Source organism: Hemiscyllium ocellatum, chromosome 20, assembly GCF_020745735.1.
Source record: "Hemiscyllium ocellatum isolate sHemOce1 chromosome 20, sHemOce1.pat.X.cur, whole genome shotgun sequence".
In the NCBI taxonomy this organism is placed as follows: domain Eukaryota; kingdom Metazoa; phylum Chordata; class Chondrichthyes; order Orectolobiformes; family Hemiscylliidae; genus Hemiscyllium; species Hemiscyllium ocellatum.
The window spans coordinates 57,763,889-57,791,284 of NC_083420.1; the positions used below are offsets into that span (position 1 = coordinate 57,763,889).

Here is a 27,396-nt window from a genome sequence, read left to right on the forward strand (position 1 = left end):
ATTGATATACATGAGGCAACTGGATACAGTTTACTGCAATGTAGAGGGGAACATGTAGTCTCCAAAGCCTAGAGGTGTGCGTTGAATTTTAGGAGGTTAGTCTAGTTGTTTGATACTGTAGCAATCCTAATTGTGCCTGATTTGTACTGAAGCTTGGGCTACACAGTAACACGCAATGAACATTTGACTGAAACTTGGCCACAGCTGGGTTAGACTGGCAGGTTGTGCATGAGGCTGGCACATTTGTGAGGCACAGACAGTTGTGCTAGAGTAGACGAGGATGCCATGGAGTTATTCACGTTAAAGGATGGGACAGGTAAAATGTTGGGTTAATTTTAGGAATTACTGACAATTCAAATTGTTTTTTTGTTATGAATTACACTTGTTGAGCTTTGCATTGAAAGTGGTGGCTTTGATAATATGTTATAGATTCTTGTCTGATTAACTTATAATGGATTTGCTTTTTTGATGAAATGTGATTAAAGAGCAAGTGTACGTGACTGTTTCTCTTTGGAATAATTAGATCACTCTGCTGACTAATTGAAGCAAAATTCAATCATAAAGTGTCACAGAAAGGTCCTGTTTAAACAACAAAACCTACTGTGTAATGAACCAAAGTGATTGAACAACGTCAAATTAGAAATAGTTGGTTGAAGATGAAGCAAACACTTAGACCGAGAAAGACGAAAATTGACCGTGATCTCAGCAACGTGACGGTGACACACTCAGTGTAGGAACATTTATAAATATGTCCTCGTACAGATTAAACGGCATCTGAGAAACATTGCATCATCGGAGCATGTGGTGTGTAGCAATGTTCTAAATCATACAAGAAATGTTTGGCTCATAACAGAATAAATGTTCTTTTTATGTTCCAAACATCTGTAGAAAGTTTTTTATTTTAAAATTGTGGAAGGCCAAATGAGAAAATGTCCATAAATGGGCCTGGGCTTCGTGATGTGAGATTAACCCACATCCATTAATTTCCATCCACACCCATTCATTTCAGCATCCAGCTAGCGCTAACTGTGCCATGGATTCACAGGGCACATGAACAGGGAGTAGCTTACTCCGTTTAAGGCTAGTCTGCCCCATTTTAAGGTGGGATGCATTAGAGCAGGGGCTAGCAGTCACATAGAGACTGATTATCAGCTGGGCAATACTGATGAATGGCACAGCGTCTGGGAACCTGCACTCTCCCGTGTTATGCAATTATTGTATTGTATGACATGGGAGAGTGCAGGTTCCCAGGTTTCTAGACACTGCATTAAGCAAAGGAAAGGATGAGAGATGCTTTCTATCTGCAGGAAGTCCTCCAGACATACACTCAGACAAATGTGCAGGTCAAGTGGACAATGAGGTTGAAATAGTATATATGGCCTTCCCATAGGTGTTTGATAAAGTGCCACATGATGAGCATAGTTGAAGTCTATGCAATGGAGTGAACAGTGGAAACCAAGCAGAGTGCCAGGAAACAGTGGCATTGACTGGTTGTGTTTAATAATAAAGGAAGCTCTGGAGTTAAAATGGATACTTGGACCCTACTGTTTACATCCAGTACTAGACATTGTACTTTAGAGAAGATGTGAAGGCATTAAAGACTGTGCAGAAAGGATTGATAAGGCTGGCTACAAGGATGAGGGACATCAGGTATGTAGACAGGGTGGTTAAAAAGACATTTGGCATGCTTGCCTTCATTACTCAATCCTTTGAGTATAAGAGTTGAGAAGTTATGTTGAGGTTATACAGGACAACAATGAGGCCACTTTTGGAGTACTGTGTTCAACTCTGGTCACCCAGTTGTAGGAAGGATATCATTAAGCTCGGAAGAGATTTATCAGGATGTTGCTGGGTATGGAAGATTTGAGTTATAAAGAAAGGCTGGATAGGCTGGGAGTTTCTTCACTGGAGTGTAAGAGGTTGAGAGGCAACCTTATAGAAAGTTATAAAATAATGAGAGGTATAGATAGAGTTGATGGTAGTTGTCTTTTCCCTGTGATGAGGGATTTCAAGACGAGGGGCCACATTTTTTAAGGTGAGAGGCAGGAGATTTTAAAAAGGCATGAGGGGCATTTTTTTTACACAGACGGTGGTTCACGTGTGGAATGAGGTTCCTGAGGAAGTGGTGGATGTGGGTACAATTACAACATTTAAAATACATTTGGATAAGTACATGAATAGGAAAGATTTGGAGGGATGTGGGCCAGGAGCAGGCAGGTGGGACTAGTTTAGTTTGGGATTATGTTTAGCATGGATTGGTTGTGTCTGTCTCTATGCTGTGTGACCCCAACTCTGAGTCTAGAAGATCACAGTTCTTCTCAAGAAACAGATTGAGAAGAACTTTAACAAGCTGTTTAGAATCGTCATGGATCTAGAGAGTGTAAATAAAGTGAAACACACCCATTGACTGAAGAGTTACCAGTAGGAAGACCACTATTTTAAGGACATCACTTAAAGAACCAAAGTGATATGGAGGAAAAAAAATCATCGAGTAAAAAATGAGGTCTGCAGATGCTGGAGATCACAGCTGCAAATGTGTTGCTGGTCAAAGCACAGCAGGCCAGGCAGCATCTCAGGAATAGAGAATTCGACGTTTCGAGCATAAGCCCTTCATCAATTCCTGATGAAGGGCTTATGCTCGAAACGTCGAATTCTCTATTCCTGAGATGCTGCCTGGCCTGCTGTGCTTTGACCAGCAACACATTTGCAGCTGATATGGAGGAAACACATATTTAAACAGCAAGTGGCTCTGGACTGCATTGTCAGGGTGAATCATGGCTTTTAAAAGGAATTAGTGAAGCATCTAAAGGGAAAAGATTTGCAGGGTGGCAGAGAAAAGATAAAAGGGAGGTGGGGGCACGAGTTGATTGCTCTTGAAGAGACTTTCTAGGCTGTGAAGGTTTTCCTATTCCTACCTGGGATGTGGCCATCTCTGTCTAACCCAGTATTTATTGCCCATCCTTGCTTGCCCTTGTGAAGGAGAGCTGCTTTCTAGCAGTCCCTTGACATGCTGCTACACCCACAATGCCGTGAGGAAGGATATTTCAGCATTTTAACCCAACATCACTTACAGAATGGTGACACATTCCCACTGCAGGATAATGACTGGCTAGGAGAGGAACTGGCAGCTGGTAGTGTTTCATGTATCTGCTGCCCTTATCCTTCCAGACGGAAGTGGTCATGGGTTTGGAAGATGCTGTCAGAGGAGTTACAATGGTGCATCTTGTAGATGATATGCACTGCTGCTGTGTGCATTGATGGTGGAGGGAGTGAACAATGAAACGTGGTGGTGGATGGGTGCTAATTAAGCAGGTTGCTTTGACCTTAGCAGCGTAGAGCTTCTTCAGTGTTATTAAAGCTACACCCATCCAGCAGGTGTGGGGTATTCCATCAGACTCCTGATTTGTGCCTTGTTCAGGTAGTTCCTCTATAACATGACAGTTACATTCTTGTGCAACCCCGCATTATAGAAAAATTGTGCTTTAGAAACCATGCTTAAAGTGTTTAGAAACAGTACCCCCAATTTGTCAATTGTGTTACAGCAAATTTGCATGAACAAAATGCGCGTTATAGCAGAATGACCTGTGGATGTTGGACCGACTTTAGGGAGTCCAGAATGACTTTCTGCAGAATTCCTAGCTTCTTACTTGCTCTAGGAGCTACAATATTTAGATGGTTGGTGAGTCCAGCTTAGTTTCTGGTAAATGGTACCCCCCCCCCGCCTCAACAGCACTTCGCGCTGAACAATTCCACAGATTCACCACTCTCTATAGAAAAAGTTCCTCCTCATCTCTATCTTAAAATGGCAACTTCTTACTCTGTGCAGATCCCAGACTCTCCCACAAGGGGAAACAACCTTTCCGCATCTAACTTGTCAAGCCTTGCAGAATTGGGCTTCAGTGATAGCAATGCCATTAAGTATCAAGGACTATTACTTAGATTCTTGTTGGAGATGGTCATAGCTGGCGCTTGTGTGGCATTGATATTATGCCACACAATTAAAGCCTGGATATTGTCCAGGTCTTGTGCAGGGACATGGACTACTTCAGAATCTCTGAGGAGTCTTGAATGGTTCTGGATATTGTGTACCTTGATGGCACTGTTGATCCCTTCCATCGCTTCACGGATGCTCGTGAATAGACAGATGGATAGTTATTAGCTGAGTTGGATTTGACCTATGATTTGTATACAGGACATTCCTGAGCAGGTTACTACATTGTTGGGTAGATGCCAGTGTTGTGGCTGTACTGGAACAGCTTATCTAGGGATGTAACAAGTTCTGGAGCGCAAGTCTTCAGTCCATTATGCAGCTTTATAAGACTGGTTAGTCCACGCTTAGAGTACTGTGTTCATTTCTGGTCGCCACATTATAGGAAGGATGTGGAGGCTTTGGAGAGGGTGCAGAAGAGATTTATAAGGATGCTGACTGGATTAGCTGCTCTGAGCTATAACAGAGGCTAGAAAAACTCCAGTTTTCTCTGGAGCAGCAGAAGCTGAGGGGAGACTTGATCGAAGTCTATAAAATTATGGGATACATAGATAGGGTTGACGGTCAGAATCTTTTTCCCAGAGTTGAAATGTCTAATACAAGGGGATATGCATTAAAGGTGAGAGGGGCAAGTTCAAAGGAGACATGAGGGGCAGGTTTTTTTTACACAGAGTGGTAGGATCTGGAACACACTGCCAGAGGTGGTGATGGAAAAAAATATGATAGGGGCATTTAAGGGACTTCTGGATAAGCACATGAATATGCAAAGGATGGAGTGATATGGACCAAGGGCAGGCAGATTAGTTTAATTTGGTATCATGTTCGGCACAACATTGTGGGCCGAAGGACTCGTTCCTGTGCTGTACTGTTCTATACACCTTTGCTGAAATATTGTCAGGGCCCATACATTTGTCAATATCCAGCACCTCCAACTGTTCCTTCATATCACATGGAATGAGTTGAATTGGCTGAAGACTGGCATATGTTTTGCTTGGGACCAATGCAGGACGTGAATATGTATCCTCCAGTTGATATCTCTGGCTGAAAACTCTTGTGAATGTTAAGCCTTCTCTTTTCCACTGATGTTCTGGGCCCTTCAGTCATTGGGGAGGGTGCTTTTGTGGAGATTTCTCCAGTCGCTTAATTGCCCATCACCATTCACGACTAGATCTGAGGTATTAATTGTGGGATCACTTAGCCCTGTCTCTCACTTGCTGCTTATGATGTTTGGAGCATACACAATCCTATTTGATAGCTTCACCAGATTGACACTTCATTCTTAGGTATGTCCAGTGCTACTGCTGGCTTGCCCTCCTGCACTCTTCATCGAACCCGAGTTGTTCCCCAGATTTGATTATATTGGTGTGTGGGATATGTTGGGCCATGGGGTTGCAGATTGTGTTGGAGTATATTTCTGCAGCTGTTAATGACCCACAGTGTATCATGGATATGATGCCAGATATCTTCAGAATCCGACACGTAGTATAGTGGTTGTGCCACACAACATGGTGGAAGGTTTACTCAATGTGTAGATGGAACATTGTCTACACAAGGACTGTACGGAAGTCACTTTTCCCAATAATGTCACAGACATATGTGCTTGCTGCAGACCAAGCCAAGCAGTTAGATTTATTAGGTCTCAGCCAGCTCAGTCACTCAGTGGTACCACTGAGCCATTCATAAGCATGGACATTAACCCAGCCACAGTACATTGTCTGCCTCTTCTTTCTCTTTAACTGCTTCCTCCAAATGATGATCAAAATAGACGAACATGGATTCATCAGGGAGGGCAGTAGATGGTAATCAGCAAGAGGTTTCTTTGCACATGTTTGACTTGATGCCATGAGGTTTCATGGGTTCCAGAGTCAATGGTGAGGACTCCCATGGCAACTGTTCTTTGACATATACCACTGTGCCTCCAGCTCTGCTGGGTCTGTCCTGACATTGGGACAGGACATAACCCGAGATAGTGATGGTGATGTCTGGGATGTTGGTGTGGAGAAAAAGCTGCTCCATATTGTCCCAACATATCTTGTACAGTTGCCCCCAGTGAAAGTCCTGGTATGTCTTTTTACTTTTCTATGTTCTTTCGTGCGATTTGTGTGGAGTAAAGCATTTGTTCCTCATCCCTAACTGCCCTTGAGCTGAGTGGCTGGTTGAGGCAGTTAACACATTGATGGTGGTCTGGAGTCACATGTAGGCCATACCAGGAGAAAATGGAAGAATCCTTAAAGGAGCTAATCATAGCTAGCTTTACACTTGAAATGTATTAATAGGATTCACTTTTCGCTAGCTCTCATTATATTTTATTTATTAAGTATAGCTTTTCTACCTTTGGGAGGTATTGGTAGAGTTAGAAGCTCCAGGTTCAGTATAGAACTTGATGACCAAGGAAGGTCCATTCACAACTCAGCTGAACAGAATGAGTTCCAAGCTGCCAGTCCTCCCAATATACAACAATGACGAGCAGGGAGACTGAGACTCCTACCTAATTACCCAGGTGCTAGACAGAACATTGGAGCCTCCTGCTATTACTATCCATAGGTGAGAGGAGAAAGATTTAAAAGAGACACGAGAGGCAGTTGTTTTTTACACAGAGAGGGGTTCATGTGTGGAATGAACTTGCAGGGGAAATGATGGATGTGGTGCAGTTACAAAGTTTAAAAGACATTTAGATAAACAGCACAGTGGTTAGCATGGCTGCCTCACAGTGCCAGGGACCCAGGTTCGATTCCAGCCTCGGGCAACTATCTGTGTGGCGTTTGCACATTCTCCCTGTTCTGGATGTAGGTTTGCTCACTGAGCTGGAAGGTTCGTTTTCAGACGCTTTGTCAGCATACTAGAGGCTCACTGAAGGTGTTACCTAGTATGGTGACGAAACATCTGAAAACAAATCTTCCAGATCAGCAAGCAAACCTACATCCAGAACCTCAACCTGAGCTACAAATCTTCTCAATTCTCCCTGTGTCTATGTGGGTTTCCTCCGGATGCTTTGGTTTCATCCCACAGTCCAAAGCTGTGCAGGTTAAGTGGTTGGCCATGCTAAATTGCCCATTAGTGCATTAGTTGTTGGAAATGTAGAGTAATAGGGTAGGGGAATGGGTCTGGGTAGGATGCTGTTTGGAGGGTTGGTGTGGACTTGTTGGGACAAATGGTCTGTTTGCACACTGTCGGAATTCTATGATTCTAGTAAGTACATGAACAAGAAATGTATGGAGGGCCAAGTGGGCAGGTGGGAATATGGTCACCATGGACTGGTTGGACAATAGGATCTGTTTCCATGCTGTATGACTCTATGACTCCATGTAGGTGTAAATGTTCATGTTGCCTCAGAAACACAAGCTCAGTGAGTAAAACACACTGTAACACACCACCTTGCCTGTTTGCTCCTCTCTATGCTTTTACATTACATTACACCCTGTAGTGTAATTTCCAATCCCAGCCAAGTACCAATAATCCCTACTGTATCTGACACCTTTCACTATGTAGGGGTCTCATAGACACTGGGTGCCTTGCTGTATAGCCAATTTATCTTATTTTTAGCAAGATTCCCTCTCATTTTATATTTCATAAGACCATAAAATTTCACTGTACAGAAGGAGGCCACTCGACCCATTGTGTCTGCTCTGGCTCCCAAAAGAGCTACCCATCTAGTCCCACTCTCTAGCCCTATCCCCAGAGCCCTCTAATTCAATCCTGTCAAATATATGTCCTGCTCTCTTTTGAAACCTTCTATGGAATCCACCTTGCCTTCTCTGCCAGACAGCACATTTCAAATCCTGATAATTCTTTGAGTAAAGGAGTTTCTCCTCATCTCACTCCTAGCTCTCTTACTGACATATCAACAGGTGGAAACAAAATATTCTTCTTTACCCTTTCAAAATTGGTCATATTTTAATCTTCTCTGCTCTAAGGAGAATAAATTCTATTTCTCCAATCTATCCTTGTATCTAAAATCTCTCATTCCTGGCATCATTCAAGTAAATCTCCTTTGCACTCTTTCCAGGGCTTTCTTAAATAAGGTGCCCAGACTGAAAAATAATGCTCCAAATGTGGTCTTACCAATGATATGTAGAGGTGTAGTATCACTTCTTCACTTTAATACTCTATGTCTCTATTTAGAAACGGAAGAATCCTATAAGCCTTCCTAACAACTGTTTCAACTTGCCTGGCCACCTTCAGAGAATCACACACGAGGTTCCTCTGCTCCTGTACTTCCCTCCGATTTCTACCATTGAGCCTGAATTGTCTCTTCATGTTTCTTCTGCCAAACCTCACATTTCTCTGCATTGAAATCCACCAGCCAGCTGTCTGCTCATTTGCCAACTTGTCAGTTCCCCTCTGAAGTCGTTCAGCATCATCCTCACAATTCACTATTCTCCCTGGCTTAGCGTCATCTGCAAATTTAGAGAGTTTGCCCTCAACGCCCATCTCCAAACTTTTTACAGAGGAACCTCGATTATCCGAAAATCGGATTAACTGAAGGATTTTTCCAGATCACGATGGAAACATTACATCAAAGACGTGTTTCCAACAGTGATCCTATCTTTTGTTTACAGTGATTAAACAGGCACCACCTCCAAATGACTGACTGCCCACCCTCCCTCTCTCTCCCCGCACATTTCCTGGAGTTCTACACAGGGGTATACCATAAACTCCCCCCCCCCCCCCCCCCCCCCCCCGTTTAATCTCTCCAACATTGTCCTGTACAGGGCAAAGGTGGAACCTAACAAAACGTTGCAGTAAAAAGGTGTGTGTGTGTGAAATTTGGAGACTTACCCCACAAAGGCAGCAGCAGTGTTATTGTTGGTGTCCAGTCCGACTGTCCTGGAGAGGGGGCGGGGGTGCACAGGGTTGGACGGGGCCAGGGTGGGATGGTGTTACACAGGGTTGGGGATACACTGGGGCGGGGCAGTGTTGCACAGTGTTGGGGGCAGGGAGGTGGGGTTGTGGGCGGGGCCTCGCACGCCTGTGTGTTGCTGCAGTCTCCTGAATGAGGAGTAGACTTTAAAAACTCCGAGCCCCAGAGGAAAGGCATTTAATCGATTAACCGAATAATTGATTATCCAAACGAAATAGTTCCTGCTCATCAAGTTCGGATAATCGATGTTCCCCTGTATATAAATCAGAAAAAGCAAATGTCCCAACACCGATCCCTGGGGAACACTACTTTCATCTTGTCTCCAGTCTGAGAAGTGCCCATCTATACCTATCCTCCGTTTCCTGTCTTTTAACCAACTTTTAATCCATGCTGCTAAAGACCCATCAATCTCGAGCATTTCTAACTTGCTAACCAATCCACTTTTTGGCACCGTATCAAATGCTTTCTGAAAGTACAAATAAACAACATCCACAGGACTACCCTCATCTGCTGCCTGTGTCACCTCATCTTTCACATAGCAGCTTTAGTTACATTTTAATTCTCTATATCTGACTGCTTCCACATTAATTTGTCCATGGTTCAGTCAACCAATTGGAAATTATTGCAGTTACATTTTAATTTGGAACCCGACTCCAGATATAACAATTCATCAAGGCTTCTTAGACAGATCTTTCCAAATCCATGACCTCTATCACCTAGAAGGACAAGGTCAGCAGATACATGGGAACATCACCCCCTGCAAGTTCTTCTCCAAACCACTCACGATCCTGACTTGGAAATATATTGCCGTTCCTTCAGTGTCACTGTGACAAAATCCTGGAATTGCCTCCCTAGGGCATGTGGGTCTAGCTACAGCACATGGATGGCTGGGGTTCAAAATGGCAGCTCAGCACCAACTTCTCCAGGGTAGCTAACAATGAGCAATAAACACTGCCTAGGTAGCAATGTCAGCATCTCATGGGCATCACATTTAGAGATGGTTAAGAAGGTGTTTAGCACACTTGCTTTCATTGCTCAAAGCACTGAGTTTAGGAATTGGGACATCGTTTTGAAATTGTATAGGATGTTGTTGAGGCCACTTTTGCAGTACACTGTACAGTTCTAGTCGCACTGCTATTGGAAGAATATTATTAAATTGGAGAAGATTCAGAAAATTGTTGCCAGGACATTGCTGGAACTGGGGGGGGGCTTGAATTATAAGGAGAGGAGCTTTTTTACTGGAGCATAGGAGTTGAGGGATGACTTTATAGAGGTTAATAAAATCATGAGGGGCATAGATAAGATCAATAGCAAAGGTCTTTTCCCTAGGGTGGAGGAGATCAGAACTAGGGGCATACTTTTAGGGTGAGTGGGGAAAGATTTAAAAGCGTCCTGAGGGGCAATGTTTTCACACATAGGACTGAACTGCCAGAGGAAGTAGTAGATGCAGGTATAGTTACAACATTTAAAATATATTTGGATATGGATGTAGGTTTGTTTGCTGAAGGTTCATTTTCAGACCTTTCGTCACCATTACTAAGTAACATCTTCAGTGAGCCTCCAGACAAAGCACTGCTGATGATTCCTGCTGTCTATTTATATGTTTGGGTTTCTTTGGGTTGGTGATGTCATTTCCTATGGTGATATCATTTCCTGTTCTTTTTCTCAGGGGTTGGTAAATGGAGTCCAAGTCCATGTGTTTGTTGATAGAATTCCGGTTGGAATCCATGCTTCTAGGAATTCTCGTGCGTGTCTCTGTTTGACTTGTCCTAGGATTCCTAGAAGCATGGCATTCCAAACAGAACTCTATGAACAAACACATTGACTTGGACCCCATTTGCCACCACCTGAGAAAAAGAACAGGAAATGACATCACCATTGGAAATGACATTACCACAGGAAATGACATCACCAACCCAAAGAAACCCAAACATACAAATAGAAAGCAGGAATCATAAGTAGTGCTTCGTTCGGAGGCTCAGTGAAGATGTATGGTGACGAAACATCTGAAAATGTACCTTCCAGCTCAGCTAACAAACCTACATCCAGAACCTTAACCTGAGCTACAAATCTTCTCAAAAACTCACTAACATTTGGAGATGTACACGATTACGAAATGTTTAGAGAGATATGCGCTAAATGCAGACAAGTGGGACTAGTTTAGTTTGAAAAACTTGGTCAGCATGGACGAGTTGGACCGGAGGTTCTGTTTCCATGCTGTATGAATCTATCACTGGATTTTCTTCCACCCATTCCAAGTTTCTGTCCAGCGTCTGGTATTGTACAGGAAACGTATCCTTTAAGATTCATGTTTTTGGCTGCAGAGGATACTATCTTCCTAATTCTAATTGACATAGCATCATTGCAACTGACAGCAAAGTTATATCAGGGACTTTTATGATTAAAGGTATCACTTTGTAATAAGCTGACAGCCTGAGAAAGCATAAAAGCACTGATAACTTCAAAGTAGTAATGCTAAGTGAAAGAAATAACTAAAATGAGTTTATTAATCTTATTTTTGATCCTTCCCCTGTTATTTATAGGCTTATCAGCTGGTCTGTTTGGAACAAATGATAATGAAGCCGGGAATGAGTTCATGTTGCCCAATCACTCTCAGACTGAGAACGTGGAAGAGTTTGCACACAAATGGCAGGTAAAGGATTGACTGCAGCACATTTTCAGAGCCAGTGATGGAATTGTTGGCCAGAGTGATACACGAAAATGACTCACCACAGCCCAAGTATGAGCTAAGAAAGCAGCTTCAGTCAGTCTTCACCCACACAGACATGAAAAATGAAGCAATTGGGGATAATTAGGATCTATAATTTAAGAGAAACATTTCATAAAGCGATGGGAAACAAATGCCATCTCCTGTCAAATAAAAAACAAAAATGAGTTTGAGGGAAATAGTTATTTGCAAGAGACTGGAGGCGATGTTAACTGCCTGCTACCTTCCTAATTCAGTGACCAGGATGCTAATTTTAGAACGAAAACTAAGGATTATTTTAAAACTGCTTTCATTTTTTTTAACCTCAATTACGTATCAAAAACAGCATTCCAAACCATACATGCAACCAATGTTTGTAATGGAGGGCAGATCTGGATATATTGTGCTGTAACACACCAAGTTGGGTCAGTCATGTTCAGCTAAAAGCTAGCATTGATTGCCATTTTGTATCATGGCCCATCTCCCTGATATGATGCATTGGCTCAGTACATTAACAGATTAAGGGTTTGAGATGGTTGATCTGCTGATGCATCAAAGGCCCATGATCCATCTCATCATTGAACCACCTGGAATCAGGTCGTTGATGTTGAGGAATGCTATTGGTGTTAACAATTCCATGTATTTACTCCAATGAGCAACAAAACACTTAGAATGGAGTACTTAATGGAAGGTCAAGCTTTCAGCCTCCCAGCAATTTGAATTCTTGGATTTGTCACAGTAGAACAGAAGCTTTTATCAAACTTTCGGATGAGTAAACACATAGGGGTATTTATGTTGTACCACGAATAAAAGCACATTGCAATTTCTACAAAACATTTGGTCAAATAGAGGTTGTTTCCCTGTTGTTTTGCAGTCAATCAAGCATTTCTCCTTTGTTAGCGCTATGGAAACATAACTGCTGTGTAATAGCAGCTAATCACAGCATGTAGTGTATGATAAACTTTCGGGGACGTGCATTTTAAAATATCTCCTATATTTACAATAGATTGATGCACCCTGCCGTACCACTGGCAAGAAGATCAAGCTATGCTTTGGCAGTGCTTTTCAGTATATCTGCAAAATGTTATTCAAAGGTCTCTACTCACCGCTGAGAAATTGTTTCAGAGTGGTAAGTCACTGCACAGGACCGCTGTTTTGTGGATCTTGAGATTTAATGATGGCCCTCTCTCTCCTAAACAACCCTCTTCAGAAAAGGATACAAATGCCAAGAAGGCAAAATTCTCAGAGGTCACTATTCCAGCAATAAGTCCAGAACTGCAACCTTCTACTGTGGACACCTCCAGCAAACATCTCAACCCTCATTAGCTGCATAGTCTGGAACCTCCTGTTGTCTTCCCTTAACACGTGGAGAAATGGGGGTGCGTAATACAAAAACATATCAGGTCCCTCAGCATCAAGGCTGCCTCTGGACCCCATGTTGGCACTTAGTTACTCCTTTCAGTAGCCTCTGATCCCATGCTGGGTTCCACTGACTAAGTTAAGTGTCCCTGTAATGCAGGGGACCACATCTGAGACAGACAAAGGTTCTTCACAGAAAGGATCCCCTGAAAGCTCTTAGCAAATCCAGTTATTAGACAATTTCCAGAGTTTATGATTGTACGTGGGTCTAAAGGAGTTAATATCTGAGTGTCTGCCATCAACATTGCCCACTTGGCTGACACAGTGGCTCAGTGTTTAGCATTGCTACCTCACATCAATCAAATCACAGTTGGACAGTAATCTGATATGAATAATGGACTGTTATAAATTTATTGGGAAGAGTTAAGATAAAAACCATAAAGCATATCCATGGCTTTTCATTAGTAAAGGGTGTTATTCTGCAGTTTGATTAAAGTGTGATGAATCGCCAACTGTTGGTATAAGTGGCAGAATGGTGTTATAGTAGAATAGTGTAATTAAACATATTTAATATAGAGTCCTGGAAGACTTTAAATCATTTGCTGACATTCAATTTCCTGCAAGTGATGCTACTTTATAAATTATTGTGTTATAATTTATAACTCTAACTCCACATTGAAGGCATTATTTTTAATGTCGCATTATTCTGTTTTAACAACAAGTATTAATCAAACTCTTGAATGTTTCTTAGGCAACAAAATATCTTCAGGGTAAAGAATAATATGAAATAGTCACATGAGGGCAAGAGGAATTCATGACAAAATCCTCAAAATAAACTCGACCCATCTTGTAAAGTAAAATGGTGGTGATACAGATATTTTAATTTCTAACACGTGTATGACCAATGAAAGATGGATAGAGAAAAAGATGTAGAGAAAAAGAAATGATTTTTATTCAATTTGAATAAATTTTGGAAGTAAAAGTAGATGCTTTGAAGGAACAGGTAAGGAAGGAGAGCACGATAGTTGGGGAAATAGAATGTCCTTGGATCTAATTTCATGATGACTATCATGACTGTGTGTATTTCTGCCTCTGTTTTTTTTAGGTCGATCCTATTCCATTCTATGACATGTGCCTGAGTGATATGTGTGAATCCTCGGACCTCCAGCCAGGCTGTAACCTCGCAGCTGCCTTTGTCCATATATGCAACAGGAATTTTGTCCCTCTGGAAATTCCGTCACAATGTGGTAAACACGGCCAGTTTTCCAGCTGAGCAGTTGATAAAACCGATTATGTCAAAGCTGTGGAAGTACTGTAATAACTGGGCTTTTATTTGCTGCCTTGAAAGCTAACCAACTGGCTAATAGCGTTGCATGCTGAAAGCAATAATTGCAACTTTTGTCTTTGCAATTGTACAACACCCAGTTTTATCATGATTTGGAGATGCCGGTGTTGGACTGGGGTGTACAAAGTTAAAAATTATACAACACCAGGTTATAGTCCAACAGGTTTAATTGGAAGCACTAGCTTTTGGAGCGTTGCTCCTTCATCAGGGGGTTGCGGAGTGCACAATTGTAAGACACAGAATTTATAGCAAATAAATTCTATAATTGCGAGGTACAAAGTAGCAAGTACCTAGGTACAGATCTTAGATACAAAATACATAAATAAAGGGGATAAAGAAAGGAAAGAAAAACTTACCCTACTTACAGTTGTTCATATTATAAGTTAGAAAAACGAGAATAAAATTTAAAAAGATGAGTATTACAGTGTTTCCATAAAGGGCCTGCAGTAGTTCAGCACAGGGGCCTCCCAAATGTGGTCTGTCCAGACTCGCAGGGCACTGACTGCCCACACCGGTCCCCAGTCCAATAACCATCCCTGCTCCCTCGGGCCCTCCAGCCCCAGACGCTCTCCACTCGCTCGGGCCTCCAGCCCCAGGCCGTCCCCACTCCCACGGGTCTCCAGCCCCAGGCCGTCCCCACTCCCACGGGTCTCCAGCCCCAGGCCCTCTCCATTCCCTCGGGTCTCCAGCCCCAGGCCCTCTCCACTCCCTCGGGTCTCCAGCCCCAGGCCCTCTCCGCTCCCTTGGGCCTCCAGCCCCAGGCCCTCTCCATTCCCTCGGGTGTCCAGCCCCAGGCCCTCTCTGCACCCCTTCATGCCTCCAGCCCATTCTAGCTCGGGAGGGAACACCAAGAGGAGAAAAATGGGACAAAAAAAAGAAGAAAATGGGGAATAAACAGAAGGAGCAGAGAAACCGACACTAGCCAACTTGTAATGCATCAAGCAGAATAGTAAATTGCAAGTACAAAGTAAATGCTGTTGCTGTCTTTATCCATACCTCTGTGTGAAACAAGGAGTGGTGATGTTGGTGGTGGAGGTCGATGTTGGGCAACGGTTAATAAACACTCCTGAGTTCAGTTTTAAGATGATTCCACCCCCGCCCCCCCTCACCGCCGCATCAACATTCCTGACAAATTTGGCCTTTTTCCCCCAGAAATAATAATACAGTTTTACAGCACAGAGGGAGGACATTGAGTCCCATTGTATCGTCGCCATCTCTTCTAAAGACCTATCCAATTTATCTCAAACCTGAATGTTTCTCCATCAAATTCAATTGGAGATGTATCATTCAATCTGCTTTACCAACCCTTTCAGGCCATGTCCTAGGAAGGTGCAGCATCAAAAATGTTCCCCACATTTCATGTTGGGTTCTATAGCCGAGGGAGCGGAGAGGACCTGGGGCTTGAGAGCCGAGGGAACAGAGGGGGCCTGGGGACACGTCCACGCCCATGACTGAAATCCCACATTCCTGAAACAATTCCGGAATTCTCTTCTTTGCCCTGTCTCAGGCCATGAAGTTGGTGGTGTTGAGTAGGATGATAAGTTGGCACAATTTAACATGTATCCTAAGGAGATTAAGCAACACAGACACCTCCTATGGTGTAACAGAGTAAATAATACCCAAATTAGCTTCATAACTACTGTAATCATGACAACTGTTTGGGAGAAAGATGTTTCCTAACAAAAAACAGCAATTTGTTTTATGTGTAAAGGAATATCTTAAAGGAGAAAAGTGAGGCAGAAGATTCAGAGAGTATCCCAGAGTTAAAGGTACAAAGTTACACTGGGAGATGCTGAAGAGGCTAGCATTAAGGAGAAGCAAGAGGGTTTTGGCACTGGATGGGATTACAGAGGTGGGGTGAGATTTGGGAATAAAAACTGTTAAAAATGTTTAAAAACAAGGCTGTAGCTAACTGAAATCCAACGTAGACCACCCAGAACACATGTTGGATGAATGGGTTTGGTGTGAACTCAGAAACAGACGGCAAAGAATTATAAAAAAATAAGGTAGGAGCATCTCACTGCAGTTGCTGGAATCTGTACTGAAAACAAAAAGTGCTGGAGATCACAGTGGGTGAGGCAGTATCCATGGAGAGAAACCAAGCTAATGTTTCGAGTCAAGATGACTCTTTATCAGAACTGATGCAAAAACACTGCTTGCTCTCCCTCTATGGATGCTGCCTGACCCACTGTGATCTCCAGCATTTTCTAAAAAAAAGCACCACTAATGTGATACAGCACCTAGGGCTTGTAAATACACATCAAGAAGGGTTAAATAAACAGTCAGAAAAGTTAATGTTTTGTCAAAGTAATCATGAGTGACATTTCTGAGAGTCATTTACTTTCTGCAGCAGCTGCAAGAAGTATTTCAGAACAGCAATCAGCAGTGCAATTGGGAGACTCAAATTAACAGTATCTGTGAGAGGGTAAGAGCCAGTCTGGCAGACAGTTGAAGTTTTACTGTAGTATTCTATAGTCACATTGTCTTCCTCCTTACAGTGACTGGCAAGGCCGGTGACAGTATGCAGAATGATGACGTGATAGATATTGGACAAAGACTAACACTGGAATCAGCTGATGTCCTCTTCATCATTGAGGAAAGAGACTGCAATAAGCCCATTGTCACGCAACTTCCTTCAATTATTAACTCATTGGTCGAAACCTTCAAAACACAAGGTACTTTACTCTCTCTCTCTGACACCTCATTATGCACTATACAAGGATAGCAAAAGTCTCTATAGGTATATAAAAGGGAAGAGAGTCGCTAATGTGAATGTCGGTCACGTGGTAGATGAAACCAGAGAGTTAGTAGTGGGGTACACTGAGATGGCAGAAATGCTGAATCAATACTTTGCCTCAGTTTTCATGGTGGAGGACAATAGTACCATTCCTGTTGGAACAGGCAAATCAGAGACAGTAGATAGGGTAGAACTTAAAACAAACATCAATTAGGGAAAAGGTACTTAGCAAACTATTAGAATTGAGAACAGACAAGTCCCCCAGGCCTGATGGCCTACATCCTAGGGTAGTAAAGGAAATGGCGGCGGAGATAGTAGATCCCGTTGGTTACAGTATTCCAAAATTCCCTGAACACGGGAAAGGTTCCAGTGGATTAGAAAATGGCTAATATAACACCCTTATTCAAAAAGGGAGGGAGGCAAAGTGCAGGAAATTATTGACCAGCTAGTTTAACATCTGTTGTTGGGAAAGTCTTAGAATCAATCATGAAGGAAGCAATATCTGGACATTTGGAAAGTCAAACTGCTATCCATCAGAGTCGCCATGGTTTTATGAAGGGCAAATCATGTTTGACTAATTTGCTAAAGTTCTTCATAGATGTAACAGGCAAGGTGGATAATGGGGATGCTGCAGATGCAAGCTATCTGGAGTTTGTCGCACGAAAGATTGATTCACATGTTAGATCATGTGGGATGAGAGATAATTTATTAACCTACATAGAAGACTGGCTGATGGACACAAGACAGAGAGTCAGAAAAACTTTTTTTTGTTTTTGTTTCTGGTTGACAAGATGTAACTAGTGGGGTTACCACAGGGTTCACTCCTTGGACCCCAGCTATTTACAATCTACATTAGCGACTTGGATACAGAAATAGAAGGTTCTCCAGCCAAATTTGTGGTTGATACAGAAATAGGCGTGATGGTAAATTGCAATGAGGAAATAAGAACCTTACAAATGGATATAGATAGGTTAGGAGAGTGGGCCAAAATGTGGCAGATGGAGTTTAACATGGATAAGTGCGAGGTCATGCATTTGCATTGGAAAAAATGAGAAGTTGACCCAATAACTCAATGGGGAGAGACTTCGGGGTGCTCCGGTGCAGAGTCATCTATGTGTACTTGTTCATGAGTCACAGATCAATAGCACATGCAGGCAATAAAGAAAGCAAATGGAATGCTGGCTTTTATAGTGAAAGGATTGGAATATAAAAAGTAAGGAAGTATTGTTACAGCTATACAAGGTATTGATGAGACCGCACCTGGTGTACTGTGCACAGTTTTGAACCCCTTATTTGAGGAAAGATATAGTGGCATTGGAGGCAGTTCAGAGGAGGTTCACTAGATTGATCTCAGAGATGAGGGGTTTATCATATGAAGAGAGATTGAACTGTTTTGGCCTATTCTCACTGGAATTTCGAAGAACAAGGGGAGATCAAATTGAGGTATTCAACATGATAAAAGGTGTGGATAAAATAGATGTGGAGCGGATGCTTCCTTTTGTGGGGCATTCTGGGATGAGAGGTCATAGTCTTGGGATAAGGGGGCAGCAAATTAAAAACAGCATTGAGGATAAACTATTTCTCCCAAAGGGTTGTGAATCTGTGGTATTCGCTCCCCAAAGTACAGTGGATGCTGGGACAGTAAGGAAATTTAAGGAGGAGTTAGGCAGGTTTTTAATTGGTAATGGGTTGAAGAGATATGGAAAGAAGGCAGGGAAATGGGGGTGAGAAGCATATCAGCCATGATCGAATGGCGGAGCAGATTCGATGGGCTGAATGGACTAATTCTGCTCCTATATCTTATGAACTTATGAAGGGTGTTGCCAGAGTTGGGGGATTTGAGCTATAAGGAGAGGCTGAACAGGCTGAGGCTGTTTTCCCTGGAGCGTCGAAGACTGAGAGGTGACCATATGGAGGTTTATAAAATCATGAGGGATATGAATAGATTGAATAGCCAAATACTTTTCCCCAGGGTAGGTTAGTCCAAAACTAGAGGGTATGGGTTTAAAGTGAGAGGGGAACGATGTAAAAGGCACCTGAGAAGCAACACTTTCATGCAGATGGTGGTGCGTGTATGGAATAAGCTGCCAGAGGAAGTGGTGGAGATTGGTACAATTACAGCATTTAAAAGGCACCTGAATGGGTATATGAATAGGAATGGTTTAGAGGGATATAAGCCAAATGCTGGAAAATGGGACTAAGATCAATTTAGGCTATCTGATCAGCATGGATGGGTTGGATGAAAGGGTCTGTTTCTTTGTTGTACGTCTCTATGACTCTTTGACTCTACGACCTGGCTGACTTGCTTCTTGAAAGCAAGAACAGGAAGGAGTGATGAGAGAGCAGCTAGTAAAATGCTGAGACCAATACTGGGATGCAACAAATGAAGAGTCGAGCCCCAGTATTCAGATGTTGCTGTTGCATTACCAGAGCTGAAGCCTGAGGAGTCTCAGGTTTTGGTGATAGTTTTGTTGTTGGCATCTGCAGTCTCCTGGTGGAAGGCCTCTTTCACAGTCAACTCGATGGACATGCATCTGCCCATGGGCATCAAGGTGCCCGTCACTGGAGACGGCCATCTCCCCTGCCTTTTCCCCAAGACCGTATGTGCTGTTGTGTCCTGGAAGGAGAATAAAGAAAGAATTGTGAGTGTGAGGGAATGGATTGCATGGTAAAGGTGCCATTGATGTGCATGGGACACACCCATGAGGTGCCAACAAGCTAAATGGTTGTAGGAGGAGTGTCTGGAGACAGATGGAACAGGACATGGGAGGTGATGGCCTGGTGGTATCATCACTGGTCAGTAAATCCAGAGACCAAGGTCATGTTCTGGGGACCTGGGTTCAAATTCTGCCACGGCAGATGGTGGAATTTGAATTCAGTAAAAATCTGCATGACCATGTTGATTGTTGGAAAATACCATCTGATTCCCTAATTTCCTTTAGGGAAGGAAGCTAGCACCCTTACCTGGTCTAACCTACATGTGACTCCAGACACACAGCAATGTGGTTGACTCTCAACTGGGCAATAAATGCTGACCTGAAAATGTGTTGCTGGTTAAGCACAGCAGGTCAGGCAGCATCCAAGGAACAGGAAATTCGATGTTTCGGGCACGAGCCCTTCATCAGGAATGAGGAAAGTGTGTCCAGCAGGCTAAGATAAAAGGTAGGGAGGAGGGGCGATGGAGATGTGATAGGTGGAAGGAGGTCAAGGTGAGGGTGATAGGCCGGAGTGGGGTGGGGGCGGAGAGGTCAGGAAGAAGATTGCAGGTTAGGAGAGCGGTGCTGAGTTCAAGGGAATCGACTGAGACAAGGTGGGGGGAGGGAAAATGAGGAAACTGGAGAAATCTGAGTTCATCCCTTGTGGTTGGAGGGTTCCCAGGCGGAAGATGAGGCTCTCTTCCTCCAACCGTCGTGTTGTTATGTTCTGGCGATGGAGGAGTCCAAGGACCTGCATGTCCTCGGTGGAGTGGGAAGGGGAGTTGAAGTGTTGAGCCACGGGGTGGTTGGGTTGGTTGGTCCGGGCGTCCCAGAGGTGTTCCCTGAAGCGTTCAGCAAGTAGGCGGCCCATCTTCCCAGTATAGAGGAGGCCACATCGGGTGCAGCGGATGCAATAGATGATGTGTGTGGAGGTGCAGGTGAATTTGTGGCGGATATGGAAGGATCCCTTGGGGCCTTGGAGAGAGGTAAGGGAGGCGGTGTGGGTGCAAGTTTTGCATTTCCTGCGGTTGCAGGGGAAGGTGCCGAGAGTGGAGGTTGGGTTGGTGGGGGGTGTGGACCTGACGAGGGAGTCACAAAGGGAGTGGTCTTTGCGGAACGCTGATAGGGGAGGGGAGGGAAAATATCCCTGGTGGTGGGGTCATTTGGAGGTGGCGGAAATGACGGTGGATGATACGCTGCATACGGAGGTTGGTGGGGTGGTAGGTGAGAACCAGTGGGGTTCTGTCCTGGTGGCAGTTGGAGGGGCGGGGCTCAAGGGCGGAGGAGCGGGAAGTGGGGGAGATGCGGTGGAGGGCATCATCGATCACGTCTGGGGGGAATCTGCGGTCTTTGAAGAAGGAGGCCATCTGGGCTGTACGGTATTGGAACTGGTCCTCCTGGGAGCAGATGCGGCGGAGACGAAGGAATTGGGAATATGGGATGGCATTTTTACAGGGGGCAGGGTGGGAGGAGGTGTAGTCCAGGTAGCTGTGAGAGTCAGTCGGTTTATAGTAGATGTCTGTATTGATTCGGCCGCCCGAGATAGAAATGGAAAGGTCTAGGAAGGGGAGGGAGGAGTCTGAGATGGTCCAGGTGAATTTGAGGTCGGGATGGAAGGTGTTGGTAAAGTTGATGAACTGTTCAACCTCCTCGTGGGAGCACGAGGCAGCACCGATACAGTCATCGATGTAGCGGAGGAAAAGGTGGGGGGTGGTGCCAGCATAGTTGCGGAAGATGGACTGTTCCACATATCCTATGAAAAGACAGGCATAGCTGGGGCCCATGCAGGTGCCCATGGCAACTCCTTTAGTTTGGAGGAAGTGGGAGGATTGGAAAGAGAAGTTGTTCAGGGTGAGGACCAGTGAACTGTGGATATGTGGAACCTCCTTCCACCTATCACATCTCCATCGCCCCTCCCCCAAGTCCCTCCTCCCTACCTTTTATCTTAGCCTGCTGGACACACTTTCCTCATTCCTGATGAAGGGCTTGTGCCTGAAACGTCGAATTTCCTGTTCCTTGGATGCTGCCTGACCTGCTGTGCTTAACCAGCAACACATTTTCAGCTCTGATCTCCAGCATCTGCAGACCTCACTTTTTACTCTAATAAATGCTGACCTAGCCAGTGACACCCTCATCCCATTAATAAAACAATTGAAAAATAACCAACGTAAAGGGATAATAACATTTGTGATGTAACACAAACTAAAAATGCTGGAGAAACTCAGCGTCCTGTGCAGAGTTAACTACTCTGACTTGAACAGACTAACTGAACTTGAAACATTAACTGTTTTCTCCTCACAGATGCTTCCAGAACTGCTGAGTTTCTCCAGCAATTTCCATTTTTGTTTCAGATCTCCAGCATCTGTGGTTCTTTGTTTTACTTTAGTGGAACAGTTAACCTGTTTGGGGATGAGTGTGACACAATTCCCTCTCATGCAGTGTAACATACTCTCTTCTCATACTGTGTCAAAGTTGCCATTACTTTGGCATTCCTGTAAATTGATCTGATGTGTGCAAAAAAAGTTCTGAAAAACATTGTGCTATTTTCATCAATACTACCTTAAAAAACAATGAAAATTAAAATTATGACAGTAAACATTTTGGACAAAAACAGGCAGAATCGATCATCTCAACCACTTCTGGCTCTGGTGACCCGGAGATGTAAGCTACAAGGTTCAAGTTGGATGCAATTCTGATAACAATGGCTGAATTTCTGGGCCAGCACAAATACTCTTGTCACCTTTAAAACTGCAACACTTTCACAGGGAGGCCAGTATGATACAAGCGAGTGTTACAACTTTAATAAAGGTGGCAGAGTGGCTCAGTGGTTAGCACTACAGTCTCACAGGATCAGGCTGGAGTTAGATTCTAGCCTCGGGCAACTGTCTGTGTGGAGTTTGCACATTCTCCCCATGTCTGTGTGGGTTTCCTCAGGATGCTCTGGTTTCCTCCCACAGTCCAAAGATGTGCAGGTTAGGGTGGATTGACTATGCAAAATTGCCCATAGTGTTCAGGGATGTGCAGGTTGTGTGGATTAGCCATGGGAGATGCAGGGGTTAAAGGGATGAGGTGTGTGTGTGTGTGTGTGTGTGTGTGTGTGTGTGTGTGTGTGTGTGTGTGTGTGTGTGTGTGTGTGTGTGTGTGATGCTTTTTGAAGGATTAGTGTGGACTTGATGGGTTGAATGGCCTGCTTCCACATCATTGGGGTTTTATAATGTGTCTTGGAGTTTGTCATAACATAATGTTTATGCTGTACATCTTGTTATTTCTTTTTAAGTTATATTTATTCAAAAAGGATAGCACCAGTAATATTGCTGCTAACTTCACATCTCACCTGTCACGAGAATATCCCTGATGGTCTTTTCTCCCCAGGAATCACGGATGTGAAATTCGGTTTCATTGGCTTTGGCGATGAAGGCGTTCATGAGCAGCACCTGCTCACTGTAAAGAGAGAGAATTCATCATCATGGCACTTGGAAAAGGAGCTGGGGTGAGGCTGTAAAATGAATCACTTTTGAGACTATCACTACTGCTAAAGCGAACTCTTCTGGAAAATAAAATCCAATAGTGTTCGATTTAAGTGATGGAAGGTGTCATCTACAGTGCTATCAAACAACACCTGCTCAGCAATAACTGGCTCAGTGATATCTAGTTTGGGTCCCTCTGGGGCCACTCAACTACTGACCTCATTTCAGCCTTAGTTCAAAAGAGTTGAATTCCAGAGGTGAGGTGAGAGTGACAGCCCTTGACATCAAGACTGCATGCGACCGAGAATGGCATCAAGGAACCCTAGCAAAACTGAAACCAATTGGCATCAGGGCAAGGTTTCTGCTGGTTGAGTCATGCCTGGTACAAAGGATGTTGGTTGTAGTTGTTGACAATGGTCAATCATCCCAGCTGTAGAACTTCTTTGCAGGAGTTCTTCAGGGTAGTGTCCTTGGATCAACCATCTTCAACTGTTTCAGCTCCTCCATTATAATGTCAAATGTTTGTTAATGATTGCAACATGCTGAAGCAGTCTGTGTTCAAATGCAACAAGAATCTGGACAATATCCAGGCTTGGGCTGACAAGTGGCAGGTAACATTTGTGCTTTACAAATGCCAAGTAATGATTGTCTCCAATAAGAGACAATCTAATCAGTGTCCCTTAACATTCAATGGTGTTATCATCACTGAGTCTCCTGCTAGCAAGGTTGCAGGCTTACCATTGACCAGAAGCTCAACTGGACTTGCCACATGAACACAGTATTATAAGAACAGCTCAGAGGGTAGGAATGCTGCAGTGAGTGACTCTCCACCTGTCTCCCCAAAGCCTGTCCATCGTCTACAAAGTATAAAGTCAGGAGTGTGATGGAATACTCCCGACTTGCTTGGACAGATGCAGCTCCAACATTCAGGAAATTTGATACCATCCAGGACAAAGCAGCCCACTTGATTTGTACCACATCCACAAACATCACTCCCTCCACCATTGACACCCAGTAGCAGCAGTGTGTACTATCTACAAGCTGCACTGCAGAAATTCACCAAAGACGCTTAGAATGCACTTTCCAAATACAAGACCACTTCCATCGAGGACAAGGTCAGCAGATATGTGGGAACACCACCACCTGCAAGTTCCTCTCCTAGACACTCACCATCATGTCTTAGAAGTATATCATCATTCCTTCACTGCCGCTGGGTCAAAATCCCAGAGTTCCCTCCTTAATGACACTGTGGATCTACCTACAGCACATGGACTGCAACGATTCAAATTGTAGCTCACCGCCACCACTTCTCCAGGGCAACTAGGAATGGGTAATAAATGCTAGTCCAGCCTGCAATGCCCACATCCCACAAATTTAAAAAAAAGTGTCCCATTTGGCCAGGATAAATGGTCCATTGGAAATATCCTCATAAAAGAGTTTGCTCTGTTAGATCATATATCATTAAAATATTTAGTACTATTAAATAGTATCTGGGGGAAGGTGCAGTCAGACATACTGCTGTCCTTACAGTCTCCAAGGTAACCTCTCACTAGATTAATTCAATTCTTATGATTTTTACCCCACCCAATTGATAGACGATTTTGTCCTTGTATTTGGCAGCCTCCTGTGATAGATCCACAAGAGAATTAGACTCAAAGGCAAAAAACAGTCTCTCATGCCATTTTTTGGGGAGTTTTTACCAGTAACACAAACAAGTTGTCTTCTCACACCAGGGAGACTCCCATACACTTGAGGCCTTCCTCTGATTCTAATCACCCTTCAGCCCCGTATCTCATAGAAAGCTCAGTCTCTCACCTACAATACAGTTCAGACCTCCATGTCCTTGATTCATTCATTGCTCCTTCCTCATGTGATTGGCCTCTTCTAACTCTAAATAAAATTTCTATGTAGAGTCATGGAGTCATCGATTCATACAACACGGAAACAAACCTTTCAGTACAACTTGTTCGCACTTACCAGGAGTCTCAATCTGACTTCATCCCATTTGCCAGCATAGATGATTGGAGTACCTTCTGGAGAAGGTGGGATCTGTACATGAAGGACGGGTTGCACTTAAACTGGAGGGGCACCAATGTCCTGGGCAGGAGATTTGCTCAAGTGCTTCAGGAGGGTTTAAACTAGTTTGGCAGGGGGATGGGAATCAGAGCTACAGATCAGAGGAAAGGGTAATTGTCGAACGGGCTGAAATAGAATGCAGAGAGTCTGTCAGGAAGGATACACATTCGGTAGGGCAAAGGAATGGATTAACGTGTGTCTGTTTCAGTGCAAGGAGTGTCAAGAATAAGAGTGATGAACTTAGAGCACGGATCAGTATTTGGAACTATGATGTTGTGGCCATAACGGAGACATGGATTTCACAGAAGCTGGATTGGTTGTTGGATGCCCCAGGGTTTAGATATTTTAAAAAGAACAGGGAGGGGGTAAAAGAGGAGGGGGAGTAGCATTGTTAATTAGAGAGTGCCTCACAGCTGCAGGAAAGGAGATTGTTGAGGAGGGTTTGTGTACTGAGTCAGTATGGGTGGAAGTCAGTAACAGGAAAGGAGCAGTCACTTTATTGGGTGGTTTCTATCGACCTCCCCCAATAGCAGCAGAGAAATGGAAGAACAGATTGGACAGCAGATCTTGGAAAGGTGCAGATGTAACAGTTGTTGTTATGGGTGACTCAATTTCCCCAATATTGATTGGAAGCTCCTTAGTGCTGATGGTCTGGATGGAGCCGATTTGTGTCAGGTGTGTCCAGGAAGGATTCCTGATTCAATACGTAGATACGCTGACTAGGGGGGAGGCCATATTGGATTTGGTGCTTGGCAATGAGCCAGGCCAGGTGTCCGATCTCTCGGTGGGACAGCATTTCGGTGTCAGTGACTATAACTGCCTCACCTTGACCATAGCCATGGAGAGGGATAGGAACAGACAGTATGGGAAGGTATTTAATTGGGGGAAGGGAAATTATACTGCTGTTAGACAGGAGCTGTGGAGTATAAATTGGGAACAATTGTTTTACGGGAAATACACAACAGAAATGTGGAGGTTTTTTGAGGAGCACTTGTTGCAAGCATTGGAAAACTTTGTCCCACTGAGATAGGCAAGGAATGGTAAGGTGAAGGAGCCTTGGATGACAAGAGAAGAGGAGCTTCTCGTCAAGAGGAGGGAACAAGTTTACTTAAGGTTGAGGAAGCAATGGTCTGGCACAGCTTTTGAGGATTACAGTATAGCTAGGATAGAACTGAAAAATTGGCTGAGGAGAGATAGGAAGGGGCATGAAAAAGCCTTGGGAGGAAGGTTTAAGGAAAACCCAAAGGCATTCTACATTTACATGAGAAATAAGAGAAAGATCAGAGAGAGGGTAGGGCCGATCGGGGATACTGGAGGGAACCTGTGCCTGGAGTCTGAAAAGGGGAGACTCCTAAGTTTTCTTTGCTTCAGTATTCATGAGAGAGGGGGACTTTGTTGATCGTGAGAACACCGTGGGTCAGGTTAACAGGCTTGAACAGATTGATATTAAGGAAGTGTGTGTGCTGGAAATTCTGGGAAGCATCAAAGTAGATAGGTCACCAGGGCCAGGCCCAATATATCCAAGATTACCTTGGGAAGTGAGGAATGAGATTGGTACACCTCTGGAGATGGTCTTTGCATCCTCACACTATGTGGGAGTTGCACTGGCTGATTGGAGAGAGGTGAATGTTGTTCCTCTAATCAAGAAAGTGAATAGGGAAATCCCTGGGAATTACAGACCAGTCAGTCTTACGTCTGTGGTAAGCAAGGTGCTGGAAGGAAATCTGAGAGATAGGATTTATTTTTATTAAAGATAGTCAGCATGGGTTTGAGAGGGGCAGGTCTTGCCTCACAAGCCTTATTCACTTCTTTGAGGATGTGACAAGACAAGTTGACGAAGATGGAGCACTGGATGTGGTATATATGGATTTCAGAAAGGCATTGGTTAAAGTTCTCCATGGTAGTTAGGAGGTATGGGATACAGGGAAATTTGGCATTTTGGCTTTAATTAACAGGTGGATTGAGTTTAAGACCTGTGAGATTTTGCTGCATTTCTATCCAACCCTCATTAGACCACACTTAAGATATTGAGTCCAGTTCTGGTTGCCTCATTATAGGAAGGATGTAGATGTCATGGAGAAGGTGCAGACGAGATTTTCTAGGATGCTGCCTGGATTGGAGGGCTTCTCTTATGAAGAGAGGTTGAGTGAGCTCGGGCTT

General features: G+C 43.8%; 1 protein-coding gene across 1 annotated transcript in view; it reads left to right on the forward strand.

The window, feature by feature from the left end:
• The window catches only part of LOC132825272 (apolipophorins-like), a 109,272-nt gene that overhangs the window by 75,110 nt on the left and 6,766 nt on the right, over window positions 1-27,396 (forward strand). Inside the window, exons 21-25 of the mRNA XM_060840379.1 lie at window positions 11,393-11,502; window positions 12,563-12,685; window positions 14,021-14,162; window positions 16,759-16,935; window positions 23,066-23,183. Of these exons, the coding sequence (XP_060696362.1) occupies window positions 11,393-11,502; window positions 12,563-12,685; window positions 14,021-14,162; window positions 16,759-16,935; window positions 23,066-23,183 (670 nt within the window). The remainder of the gene's footprint in view (window positions 1-11,392; window positions 11,503-12,562; window positions 12,686-14,020; window positions 14,163-16,758; window positions 16,936-23,065; window positions 23,184-27,396) is intronic.